Source organism: Aptenodytes patagonicus, chromosome 11 (assembly GCF_965638725.1).
Source record: "Aptenodytes patagonicus chromosome 11, bAptPat1.pri.cur, whole genome shotgun sequence".
NCBI classification, from domain to species: Eukaryota; Metazoa; Chordata; class Aves; order Sphenisciformes; family Spheniscidae; genus Aptenodytes; species Aptenodytes patagonicus.
The window spans coordinates 12,537,045-12,550,149 of NC_134959.1; the positions used below are offsets into that span (position 1 = coordinate 12,537,045).

At 38.9% G+C, this 13,105-nt stretch overlaps 1 protein-coding gene across 6 annotated transcripts in view; it reads right to left on the reverse strand.

Annotated features, from left to right (window-relative positions):
* DPY19L3 (dpy-19 like C-mannosyltransferase 3) overlaps positions 1–11,413 on the reverse strand; it is a 39,653-nt gene extending 28,240 nt beyond the window's left edge. For 5 of the 6 annotated variants that reach the window (XR_012996282.1, XR_012996281.1, XM_076349177.1 and 2 more), the window contains exons 1-4: positions 11,383–11,413; positions 9,673–9,815; positions 8,055–8,188; positions 830–920 (exon numbers count right to left, since the gene is read on the reverse strand). Coding sequence is in view for 4 of the 6 variants with exons in the window: in XM_076349177.1 (XP_076205292.1) it covers positions 830–920; positions 8,055–8,188; positions 9,673–9,775 (328 nt within the window). In the remaining 2 variants the exon portion in view is untranslated. Of the gene's footprint in view, positions 1–812; positions 921–8,054; positions 8,189–9,672; positions 9,816–11,382 lie in introns of all 6 variants that reach the window. The other variant, XM_076349176.1, reaches the window with a different exon arrangement.
* Between the last annotated feature and the right edge of the window lie 1,692 nt (positions 11,414–13,105).

Genomic DNA, 13,105 nt, shown 5'->3' on the forward strand with positions numbered 1-13,105 from the left:
GAGATTGTCATTTTCCCCCTCCATCTTCATTTGAACAGTGAATAACTTTTTCAAAGGTATTTTAGGATCTCTCATCAAAAACTGCAAACTTTGAATCAAGGATTCAGATCACATTACCTCTGAATCAACATGACCTTCTGAGGTCTTCAGTTTCCCTGCTTCAAATGTGACTCAGAGTGCTAATTCAAGTACTATATATTTAGTAATGTATAAAACATTTATTTTTACACTTACATTCCTAGCATAGAATCTGTGGTACATACTGGATCTTGAGAACCATTCTTGTTACTACTTTGAACACAGGTGATGTTAATATTGACAAATGTGTAGTATAAGCAAAATTGTTAGGGAGCAACAGTTAAGTATCTAGAAAACATGAGACTGTCACAGAAAACCCCATCATCGTGTATGATTTCCTTGGAAGCTGCTCATTGTGTCACTTACTGTCCAGACATACAGCAAAAAACACTGCCCCTTCCCACAAATAGCTCATAATTCAAATTAAACAAGAGAAGAATAAAAATGAAAGTAATACACTAAATAAACCAGCAAGGCTGAAACCTTAACAGATACAAAAGTTGTCCCTCAAAGTGATTGCCTTCATCAGAATGTGAAGGTGTGGCACAGAAACCGATGTATCATTGTGAAATTTATTATGTCCACAACTTAGTGGCTCCCTGGCATATGAACAGAATAAATCTGTCTCCAGTACAATTGTTACGCTATCTTTCACAGTTACAGTATTCCTTGTTCTCAACTATATTTGAAAAAATATTAAAAATAGTCAGCTGGCAACGTGAAGCAAAACTTACTTTACAGTTTACAATACCTTGCTGGATGGAAGCAGCCTGAATCATCTGTTTGTAGTAGGAATAATAAAGTCCACATTCTGTTCTGAATGAAATTTCTCTTTCGACTTCCTGCAAGTGAAAGTTCAATAGTAAATTCACTTTTCATTTGCTTTTCACAATCGTATGAAGCTGCCTTCAACTCAAATTCTTGCTGCACCAGGGAAATTGACCTATACAGTGGCTTGAGTCTTTGGGTTCGTGCATTCTATGCAACTTAGTTCAAATAAAGGTAAAATACATGGACAAATTAGGGTGAGAGGCAAATGGCTGAGGCGTCAACGCCTCTGTTAGCTGGGGAAATGTACATGCCTTTTGTGATTCTGATATGCTGTTCAGAAACATTTTGGATCTTTTACTATGTTTTTGTAATATTCAATGTTTAGATAGGTGCAGTGACCAACAGCTGGGCTTTAAAACTGCATATGCTTGCTCCATGCATTTAACCTCTTCTTCCAGATGTAGATATCCCATTGTGTTCCATGGCTTTGCCACCTTAAGGCTCAATTAATTCCGTGTGCTATACTTGGGACTGCACCATAATACCAGTCCGATATTTCGGCTGGCAGGGTATGCTGCTGCTCACTTGTTAAATGCTGTTTCTTGCAGGAAACCAGCTGTTCATCACTCTCATACTTAAATTACAGGCTAAAGGAAAAGCGATTCTTTACTTGTTTTTAGGTGTAGGTAAAGTTATTATTTTTAATTTTAAAATGTTCAAATTATTTAAACTAGGTACACTTCAAACTATGCCTCTTTCTTGGCTGATATTGCAGCAGGTGGAGTCTAGTGAGATATGAAAGCTCTCCTAGAGAAAACTGCTCTCAGTACCAGAACTTTGCTTTGGAATTCACCTCCTTTTGTTAACTCATTAGTTGTGAAGGCCTAATGAAATTTTACTAATTCAGAGCCTTGGACAACCACATTTAAACAAAGTAAGACTGCATGAACAACCAATCTGAAGAGAAGTAATAGTCATCTTATACAAAATTGTTTTATTATTAGTGATCTTTTTAGTAGTTCATATAAAAACATCCCAGCAAGTATCTCTCATAAGCAGTAAGTTAGAAAAGGTTTATATCCAGATTTGAAAATGAGATTCCTGTATGTGGTGTATGCAAGTCATTATGAAATTTAAGTGAGATTTCTAAAAACAATCTTATTAATTCAGCTTTCTTTACAAAAGAACATTACTGAAATAACAGAACGTTACCGTTTTCTGAGATTTTTATGAATGCCATTCTGGTTAATGCAACCGTGCATAGAATCCCAAGACTTTCATGTTTCTTATACAGTCCCATCTCTTTTGCTGGAACAGAATCAATACTATTTCAGAGCTAACATAAAGCTAGACAAAAAATCATATTCCTTCCTCCTCTACTGCCCAGTATAGAATCTTATCTCTAAACATGCGTTTTATTGAAGTCAACTGTTGACAAACTAAACCAATATTAGTTCTGGTCTGAGAAAAATCAACAGATAAAAATGCATCTGATTCAATGTAAGTTCACAATTAAACTCTCCAGCTGCTCTACGACATACAAATCATTATAATACCAGCAGACAAAACTGACATTGGCACTAAAAACTAAAAGCCACACACTTAGCAAAATGAGAACGCTGGATTTTGAATGAGCTCTGGTTTCAAATTCATCACTACTGAAAAGTTTTCTAATACCAAAAAGTGGCTGATTCTAAGTGCTCATAAAAAAAAAAAAAAGAAAAAAAGGAACGTTAACATTTGGAATTTATTAAGGGGGAAAGAGTAGTCTCAGAGGGGGATCTAATTAGCAAAAATGCATTCAAACATGATTAATTTGTAATCCTGGCACCAGCTGTATTCAACCAAATGCTATACTTTATGAGACAAACACTAGTGAGTTTTACATCTGTTTCATGCTAAGATAACATCTGTTTTATTCACTCACAATACTTTTCCAATTCTACAGCAATTTATACTTTTCCTAGTATTCCATGTCAATAAAAACATACAGACTTATGGGTAAGCATTGTAAGAGCACGTTTATCTTTCTGTATATTCAATTTGTGAGTCTTTAACAAAGAAGTTATTGCTGTTCCAAGGAAAAAAAAAGAACACTATCCTCCAGGATACATATAGAGTTTCATATGATTTCAATTTATGCAATTATATCCTAATAATATTAAGCATTCAAAACAAAATACAAAGGACTTCCTCTCAAGGGCAGTGCAAAATTCTAGAGCTTAGGTTTCCTCAAACTCCTTAACCAAGTCATTCAGAATACTGAGCAAGCAGGCAAAGTCCAAGTTGAGTTTTTCTATAAATAAAGAGCATAAGCAAAGCTCCACTTACTTTTCTTTTTGACAAAGCTAAAACACAATTTGTGTAACTGAAAATATTTTTTAGTTGTTCAATTTGAGATCAGAAAGATTTGAACGTTGTCTCAACCATAAAGTGGAAACTCAATACAGACAGCTGCTATCAGTGTTCCTGGTTGAGAATCATGCCTTCGGCAAACGTATTTAATCCTTGTACATGGTCTCTTGGCTGGCTAACCTCATGCCCATCTGTTAGAATGGCACCGTTCCTACTCAGATCAGACTTTTGATCCAGAGTAAAAGTACCCATGACAACTCAACAGGTACCTCTTTGGAAAAGTACCACTAAAGTACTGGACTGCCCTCCATCTCTTTATGGCTTACGCATCATTTAGTAGAGTTCTAATTAGGCGGCTTCCTGTTTCCCCACTTTTTTTCATCTTTCTTTTATATTCAAAATGTAAAAAGGGAAAATATAAGCACTTCAGAGAAGGAATCCCAGAATTCTTATCCTGCATGTCTTAAAGATTTAAAATTTGGTATTTTTATTCCTGACTTCTTGCAAGCAGCAATTTTATTAAAGGAAAATTCAGTAATAGTAGTCTAAATGCTTACTCAGAAGGGATGAAGAACAAATGAAAGCTCTGAAGTTTCCCTGTTTGTGTTACAGTATTAATTTGCTATGTGGCCTTGGCTCATTCCTGTTCAAAGTTTCTTCAGAGTTTGCATTTGAACAAGCAATACAACAGCTGACAGGAGAGGTGATGCAATTCTCCCCCTGCCTCCCCATTTTGTTATTTTCATAGTAGATCCTGTTCCCAGAAGATACTGTACTTGAGGAGCAGTCACTAAACTGCTATTGAAAAATCACTGAAAATAGACTAGCCATTTTATATGTGTCATGCCAGAAAGTTTTCAGAAAACTGAGAAAGGATTTTTGGATAAGAAATCTGTTTTGGCTTTCACCATCATAAATAGAAATCTCTGTTGCTTTAATGTATATGAGAAGAGATTCAAACTTTTTTCTTCAAAATTGTTTAGTCAAGGAAGTGATTATAACCTTCTGTGATCCCTGCTGGAAGTGTACACAAACACAGCTTCTGACTATGTGACATGGTATTCTGCATTCTCATTTTTTAAATCGTTCTTTCAGGAAGTCTTGGAACAAAAAAAAAAAAAAAGAATACCAATCATGTACCTCTTTCACAGCATAAACCACTCTTCAAGATCTGCATTTTCAGTTTTTCTGATAAGAAAACAATTTTACATCTTTCTCCAATAACCATGGCAAATTTGTAATAGCAGGCATATTTATTAGCAAATAAGAACAAGATTCACACACACTGCAGCAGCTGAAATCAATGCACTGTTGAAAGCCATATTCAAAATGGAACAGAACAGTGTAACAACCACAGAACAGTTTTTCTAGCTGGGTGAACCATTGCTGGAAGACACCCAAAACTGAACTGGCTTTCTATGAATTGCAACTGAAATTACAGAAAGGCAATCACTACAAGTGTATGTGCAAGTTGTGACTTCAATTATTTAGAAGTTAAGAATCATGACTTTGCATAATGAACTCTTTTTACTTGCAATTTTTAGGGTTGAATACAATTGGCAAACTGCACAATTTTGTAACTATGCAATCATGATGTTTATATATCAATGGGGTCTTCAGGACAAGAGTTCCACCTTTTGTACCTAAATGGTTTATGTAAAAACCTCTGTCTAGTTTAGTGCAAAAGTGTCAGATAAACACTGCAGACCTCCTTCTACTGATGTACAGAGAGGAGTACCTTCACATAAAAGAAAAAAATGACAAAACAAGTCTCCCATTACGTCTTGCTATATTAATTTACTAGCCATATGTACGCTTTTGTGTATGAATTCTTACCATCTGACTAATTGTAGCTTATTGGAAGAAAGGAATAAAGTTCAGGGAGCTAGTATGTTGTTATACAATTTTTATATCCGAGTTCAGTAACATAAAATCCCCACATTTGCAGTTTACAGCCAGAGTGACTGAAGTTACTAATTTAAAATGTATGGAAATATAACTGATTTAGAATTTCTTTTCTTTTCTATGTTTCAGAGCAGTGGTGATGCGCTACTATGTTTCATAGGCATGGGGGTTAATGAAACACTGGATGTGTATTTGTATTGCATCCGTTTATTCTATATGTAATCTTTAATAAAAATAAAATAGAACAAAATAACCTCTGTGCTTCATTAAGCAAGGCATGCAATAATTGCGTGCCAAGGATTAGACTACAGTCCTCCCTTCTGAGAATTCGGGCTGGGGTACGCATTAAAATAAAACTTACTCTTTCAAAATGTTTAGAAAATTCAGTTAACATATGCAAAAATATATGCTTTGGCCAAACTATAAAATGTTAGAGAAAAAAGCAAATTTTCCATTTATTTTCAACATAATTTTTTAGGATCTCAGATTTTTCCATAGCATATTTTATTCTTGTCTTTTATTAGTATACGGTATGTACTGTAATTGTAAGATTAGCCAATTCAGAAATGTTGGAAAACATGTACATACATCTAGAGATACTACAATGTCCACGCATACATATAGGCACAGAGATGTCTATATACTGTTTTACAGATGTTAGGATGAGCCTTCCTGTCTCAGCTTTACAGGAAATTTCACAGGCTCTTCATACGTAGTATCAGTACAAACAGTATTTTGTTCAAACTTTATCTCATCCATGTATTCTTTCTCAGCTTAGTTAAGAGAAAGTGTATCAAAATACACAGTTTAGATTTCTTATCTTGCTATTCTCACTTATGCCCACAAAATGCTCTGATACAGATACTGGCAAGAAAACAAGTCTAGACTATATTTAGGTTAACAGTAAAACCCTGGAAAGCTGAAAGCAGTGTCAGTCTGACTTGGCAGACAATTGCAGAAAATTTGATCACACTTGACTCATCCCCAACCTTCTTTGTATTTGCAAATAAACTGCATGGGATACTACCTGTTTGGTCTCAAGCTGTAATAAATAATTTGAGAACAAATCTTTAAAAGTACCTTTGAATCTCACTTGGGATGTAAGTGTTTACAAAATAAATTGCATTTGTCTGATCAATCAAGTTAGAGCTATAGCCTTCTATTTGGGAAGTTATCCTTAGAAACAATGTAAGTTGAGAGTGTGTACACAAAAAACACAAACAGTATACGCTCACTGAACACACAGCTCCAAAAAGCAGGAGTATGTATGAAGCCTGATCACTTTTGGCTCTGTTTTACAACTGGTTATTTTATCTCTAATAATATGTGAAATCTCATTAAAGCTTTTCCTGTTATCAGTTTAAAATTAGCACTGTAGCCACATGCATTCTCTGGTGGAGTTCACATCTTACTGAAAAAGGTATAATGTGAGATCACTGAATATCTGCATCTCTTTCTCCTTTAACCTACTGGTAGATGAACTTAATGCTTTTTAGAATCTTTCCATCAAATTGGCTGCAATTGCTCAGGTTCCAATGTTCTAGTTGTCATATCAACTTCATAGGATGAAATGAGAGCTACAGAGACAACAGAATCCAGACTAAAAATATCTAGAGGGTTTTATTTCAGTTTTAATAGCTAATGGCATTCTAGTATACTTAAAATGAAAACAATAATTATCAAATAAAATGAGCACTTCATCCATTGGGGGGCAACTTAATTGCAACTACAGACTTGCTTCTCTCAGTGAACTTTGTGTGCCTCTGTATCAGTTCAACAGAATAAAAATGCTGTATCCGTTATGTTCATACATTGCCACAAGACCATGCCTGTTTGTACTTCAAAATACACAATACCTGTGAAATTAATCAATACTTGCTTTTGGAAGGAAAAGGCAAACCTAAGGTGTACCTTCAACATATGTACAATCTATCTATATATTCAAAGAAAGATGGGAGTGGGTACAAAACAGCATTATATGTATAATAAAACAGCAATTGTTTCAGTAAGTGGCAACTATTTTTATTACGGGAACATAAATGTTTCTGGGACAGAAAAGGTGTGTCGTATAGGAAAGACATATTGCAATGCAAGTATGCCAATTAAATATACATCCTCTTTGAATAACGTAATACATTGACCTAACAGAGTGTATTTTAGGCATCTAAAAGGAAAATTACTCACCTGTTTCTTTTCTCTGGTTAAATTTAGATATGTGTACAGCTGCATTATTTTGCCATGCAATGATTCTAGGAAAAAACTAGTCAGTCCTGGATCTTGGGAATGGTTGGTTTTACATTGGTGAATGTGTGAAATATGTTTTGAAGTTTGCACGTTTAGGATAACATTATATAAAATTAGTATTGAATAGTAAGAGACTGTGCCTAAACTGTATTACAATATCACAGTATAAATACAATTAAAGAACTGTGTGCCAGGATTTTGCATATTGTTTATTTTAACTGGTTTTTGTTTGGTTTTGAATTGCTCTGGATAAAAGAAAGATGATTATAGAGCAACATATAGTAGATTGTTGAAATCCTGTTCTAGATAATGATCAATGGTTGGAAGAACCACAGCTACAACTTGGGCAGGAGCTGTGTAGCAATGTTTTTAGAGAAAAATTGGGGAAACATATTTATAGAAACGATCAAGTATTTAAAAAGTGGTGGAAAGGGAAGCACAGCTTTTTAAAAATTAAATTCTAAAAAATGAAATATTCTGTTTTTGAGCAAGTTACAAGACAAATACATAAATAAGTGGAATTTCAACTAACACTCTGTGCTGGTTTTGGCTGGGATTTTACCCTTCCGATTCTCTCCCCCATCCCACCAGGGGGGAGCGAGCGAGCAGCTGTGTGGTGCTTAGTTGCCAACTGGGGTTAAACCACAACTCATATTAACGCTCTATGAAAGAACTGATGAAACTATGAAAATTACTGTTACCTTAATATTGGAAAACCACAGGTCATTTTCATGCAGTGTAGCAACATAAACAGAAGTAAGAAGTCCAAGAGAGAGGGCAACAATTCCACCAACACTTATTGAGAGTACGTTCCACAGCTTTCCACCTGTATGATCTTGGAAGAAAAATATTTCACTCTGTAATTGTGAAACATAATTTAACTTAAAGGAATTTTGGAAACTCATTTATACATTGCCTGTGCTAGTACAGTTTACATTCTGTAGGTAAGAGGAGACTTGGTTTTAAGAGGTCTTTATAGTATTTTCTCATATAGCAAACTCAGAGTATTTTATTTACATGCAAAGTGAAATAAGGTGTGCCTTAATTGCTAAAATGTAGTTATAGGTTAAGAACACCATGATCCTATACAAATCTCAATAAATACCATATCTAATTTGTAAATCTAAATTGAAATATCCTCCAGGGCAACTTTTTTTAATTAAGGCAATACAGGATGACTGTTAGATCACAAAGTAAGACTTCACACGTCTTAAAACAGCTGCCTGTGTTTTGGGGGTTTGCTTGGTTTTTGTAAAAAACAACACTGAAGGTTCAGAAGTCTCACTAAATACACACAAAGAGACTGAACAGCGGCCAAAGCAGCCTTTGATAATGGTGTCATGCTTTGAATTGCAGATGACCTCCTGCTGACATCAGAATAAGATTATAGATGGAATGATGGGAAAGAAAGGTTGCGTTTCTAGGTAACTCGATCAATTCATTGTACACTTATGTTCCTGGTTTTTTTCGTTGTTTGGGTTTTTTTTTTTTTTAATGTTTATATAAGGCTTAATATGGATCTTAGCGATCTGGAATTGTATCTTTGAAATGGCTATTCCATACTGTGTGTGACGTCTACATAATGGGTACCAAATACGCAATTCAACGGAACTGAGGGCTGGGCTGGATGAGAACTATGATCACTTTCCCATTTTGTATATAGCCTAAGTGTACTTGTGTAGAAACAACAATGTAACTTGCCTTTCATCTACCCAAATTGCATATATAGAAACATTTGGAATTTAGATCAAAACATCCCTTAAAATAAGTTAATTAAAGAAAACCAAACCAAACAAACTTTGCAACTCTAAAGTTATATTTCCAAACAAAAATGTTGCCAGTATTTCATTACTTAAGTGTCTTAATTCGAGGATCTGTTTAATGTCTCACTTTTAAATTTACCTAGCTAGTTTGTCCTATAGTTAAAAAGCAATGGTTTCCAGTTAAATTCAGATTTCATGTGCAATCTGCTTATATTTAAGTACAACTCATCAGAGGTCTTCAAATCCTTTTATGTTACCAATGATTTGAACTGGGATTCATTTAAGAACCTACGATGGCTATATGAAATCTGATAGTTTGTCACTGATACTAAATGGAAAAAAATTATTCTCACCAATTTAAATTAGGATTTTAAAATAGAGATTGACACGCAGTTATCTGCACGCCTTCTGTCCCATCCAATTTATTTTGGTGATAGATAGTCAAGTATGAAAATGTATTTGGTAGGTACCTAGGTTCTAACCTGTGCTTAGGATAGATACCAAAAGCTAAACACTACTAAAAAGCCATAATGTTACAACCCTTTTCATTACCCACCAGACAGAATTTTCCCATCAGGCTTCACATTCTTCTCCTCTGAAGGCTGATCTTCAGCCGCTTCTGTGCCTTTTCCAGCCCTTCTCTGTCTTACGGTTGTCATGATGTCAGTCACTTTAATTCATTATTCTTCAGTCTGACTCCTAAATGGGCACATACAAGCAATACATCTTCCTACCCAAACATTCACTTAATACTGTATGAAATATCTGAAAACAGAACCATATTTTACTGCCATCAGAGACTTTGACTTACAGAACTATGCTGTAGTTGAAGTGTACCTTACACAAAGGCAAGATTTTTTAAATTTGTACAACTCAGAGTGCAAATGAAATTACAGAAAACATTATCTTAAATTTGTAAAGACTTAAGTTCACAATTTTACACACTCTTGAACAGGTTTTCAGAATGATTCATTGTTCTGATCGCCCTTGTTTCTGGCCCTTGGCTCAAAATGCACACCAGGCTCCACTTCTTTGAAAAAGTGTAAGCCCTTCAAGGAAAAAGTAGTTCTTTTAGGGTATTTTAGTTGGGCACCTAAAATAGAAAGCCAGTTTTTTAAATCTTGGCTTTCAGGAAATCCTGAAAAAGGGGGCCATAACATGCAAAAATGATGCCAGAGAACATGTTATAAAAAACTAGAAAAAAAACATTAAGAAAATGCTTGATGTTTCATACTATTAAAGCACCATAAAATTTGAAAACATTACAAAAAAGGCAAAAAGAAGAGCAGCTAGTCACTCCCCTGTCAATTCCCAGGCACTCTCTGCTCTGCGAGCATGGTCCATACGTAAAGCTGCTTCAACCTGCCATTCTACATTTGAAAACCAATGATGTCCCATCCTGAATGCAAAAATCTGCTACCATTCCCAGAGCGCAAACAGTGATACTTGTGTTACCACTGGTGTAACTGACTGGTAACAGTAATGCTCTAAGAAATATACCTCAACCGCATAACTTTGTTGTTTTAAAGTTTTTGCAGTGGATTAGCTTCATCTCTTCCCCACATGCCTGGGAAAACACCTGGAGGGAACTATGTGAGCATCTATCTAAGTTGTTTTTAAACAGCTGGTTTGTAGAAAACCTTACAATTAACTAATACAGGCAATATGGTCATTATAACCACGCTCTTTCTTTGCACCGCCAGTCTCAGTCAGCTTTCCTCAATGCCTTTATGCCGAAGGGAACGGTTTTGCCCGGCACGCCCGAGGAAAGCCTCGACAGGGCGCCGGGAAGGGAACGTCCCACCTCCGTCCCCACAGCTGCCTAAGGTGAGGGGAGGCGAGGCCTGGGGCAGCGGGGCGGGGGGCAGGCTCCGCGGCTGCAGGCCGGCCCCGGGGGGCACGATGGGGAGCCCGGGCAGAGGCCGCCGGTGGCGGCGGGGCAGCGCGACCGACTAGAGAGAGGGCTGCCGAGGGCGAGCGCGCCTGAGCCGCCGCGGGCCGACGGGGAGAGGGAAGCGGCCCCGGGGGCTGGGCAAGGGCGGGAAAGGGAGGCAGGAGGGCCGGGCCTGGGGCCGCGGCTCTCCCGACGGCCGGGGCGGGCCCCGCGGGGCGCCAGCAGCTCCACACGGCGCCGCCTTTCCGCCGCCGGCAGCGCGGCTCGCTGCGGCCTGCGCGGCCCGGCCCCGCGCGGCCTGCTCGGCGGCGGCTCCGCCGTCCGCCCGTCTCCTCCCCTTCCCCTCCGCAACCGCCCTGGCGGGGTCGATACCTGCCGGCGCTCCGAGGGCCGCGGGTCGCTGGCTTCTTCTACCGGCGCTACCTGCGCGGAACCGCTCAGGCCCCGCCGCGAGGAGGGGAAGGGGCGGGGGCGGGCGCGGCGCCTTTTGTTCGCCCCTATCAGGCGGAGCGGAGGGGCTGCGGCAGCCGGGGCGCGGAGCTCGGCGGCGGGCTGGTGCGCGCCGGTAGGCAGGCAGCCTCCGCCGGACGGGGGAGGCCCGCGCGGGGAGGAGCTGCGGTCTTTGGGGAGTGGGCGGGCTGAGGGCCGGGGCCGGGCTGCGGGTGGGGCGGCCTGTCCGCGCCCTGCGGCGGGGCGCGGGGCGGCACTCTGCTCGGCGGGCGTGTTCGGCTTCATCTGCTTCTTTCGGGCTCTGCGAAAAAAAGTGCGGCGGGGACAAGGTTGTCTGCGAAAGCAGAGACGGGCAGAATCGCCCCAGTCTCGAACGCGCCTCTCCCCACCCCGAAAGGGTGTTAAGTGGTTTAACTCTCAGAAGGCGGGCTTGCGGCGAGTGCTTGCCCGGGCCGTGCCTGCCCGGGCTGCCCCCGCGCCGGGCTGCGGAAACCCAGTCAGCGAGGCGGGGGGTGGTGCCGGGCGGCTCGGACCCGTACGGCGGGATCTGCTCCTCCCGCAGGGTGTCGCCAGGGGCGGTCTGCCTCCCCCCTGACGGGAGCAGCGGGGGCTTTGCGTCGTGCTGTCCCGCTGGGCTTCAACAGGCGTGGAAGATTCATTTCTAAAATAGTGACGTAGAATTTATTTTTAGTGTTTTTTTTTTCCAAATAGATGTAGTTCCAGATATAGGTGAAGTGCTTTTTTAATTTAAATCAGAATCCTAAACAGTAGAGGTGTATTTTGTATTCAGTTCATTATAAGCTCCATTGTATTTCTTGATCAACTGCAGCATAAACGTGCAAGGGGGGAAAGACCTTTATCTGTAGCAGAAAGATAACGGCAACATCAGACTTCTTCTACTTAACAGGTACAACCTACCCTTACAATAATTCCTTACTGTAAATTTTATTTGCAGTGTCTTTAAAGATAGTTATCGTAGGAAAAAAAAATTCCCCATAAAGCTTTTACCAATATGCCGACTCCCAGATCCTATCACAGAAAGCAGATTTCCCAATAATCCATACAAATTGTGTGGAACAGGCGGGGATAGAGTTCGCTTCTTTAGGACAATATTCAGTTGATTTTTTGTCACCGTTTTACAGTCCAGCAATACTTAATTTTTTTTTCTTTTTTAATCCACAACCTTGGTTCATTGGCAAAGTCGGTATTTTGAGCAAAAAGAGGCATGAAATTCATAGAAAACACGCTCAGAGATGCCAAGCAAACTGTGGAACTAGTAATCATCCTGCTAATTCAGAGCTTTGAAGCCATTGACATTAGAAATCAGGAAATTTTTCAGTATCTGCCTTGCACGCTTAGTATGTTTTATAAGTATTTTTTAGAACAAACAATGATTTTCTCTTACTTCCTCTAAAGTAATAGTTAAGACCAAATAGTTAAAAATTTCTACTACAAGTCAATTTACAACAGACTAGCCATACTTCTCTTATTTTTTTGAGCAATAAGGCAGGTGGTACATTTGTGGGGAATGCTTAAACTAATAATATGGAAACTGAAGAATTATGGGCTTTACAATGGGCATTAGATTTACCTTATTTTTATCACTTATAGCATCACTGCCACGTTATACATCAGGTGTTTGTTA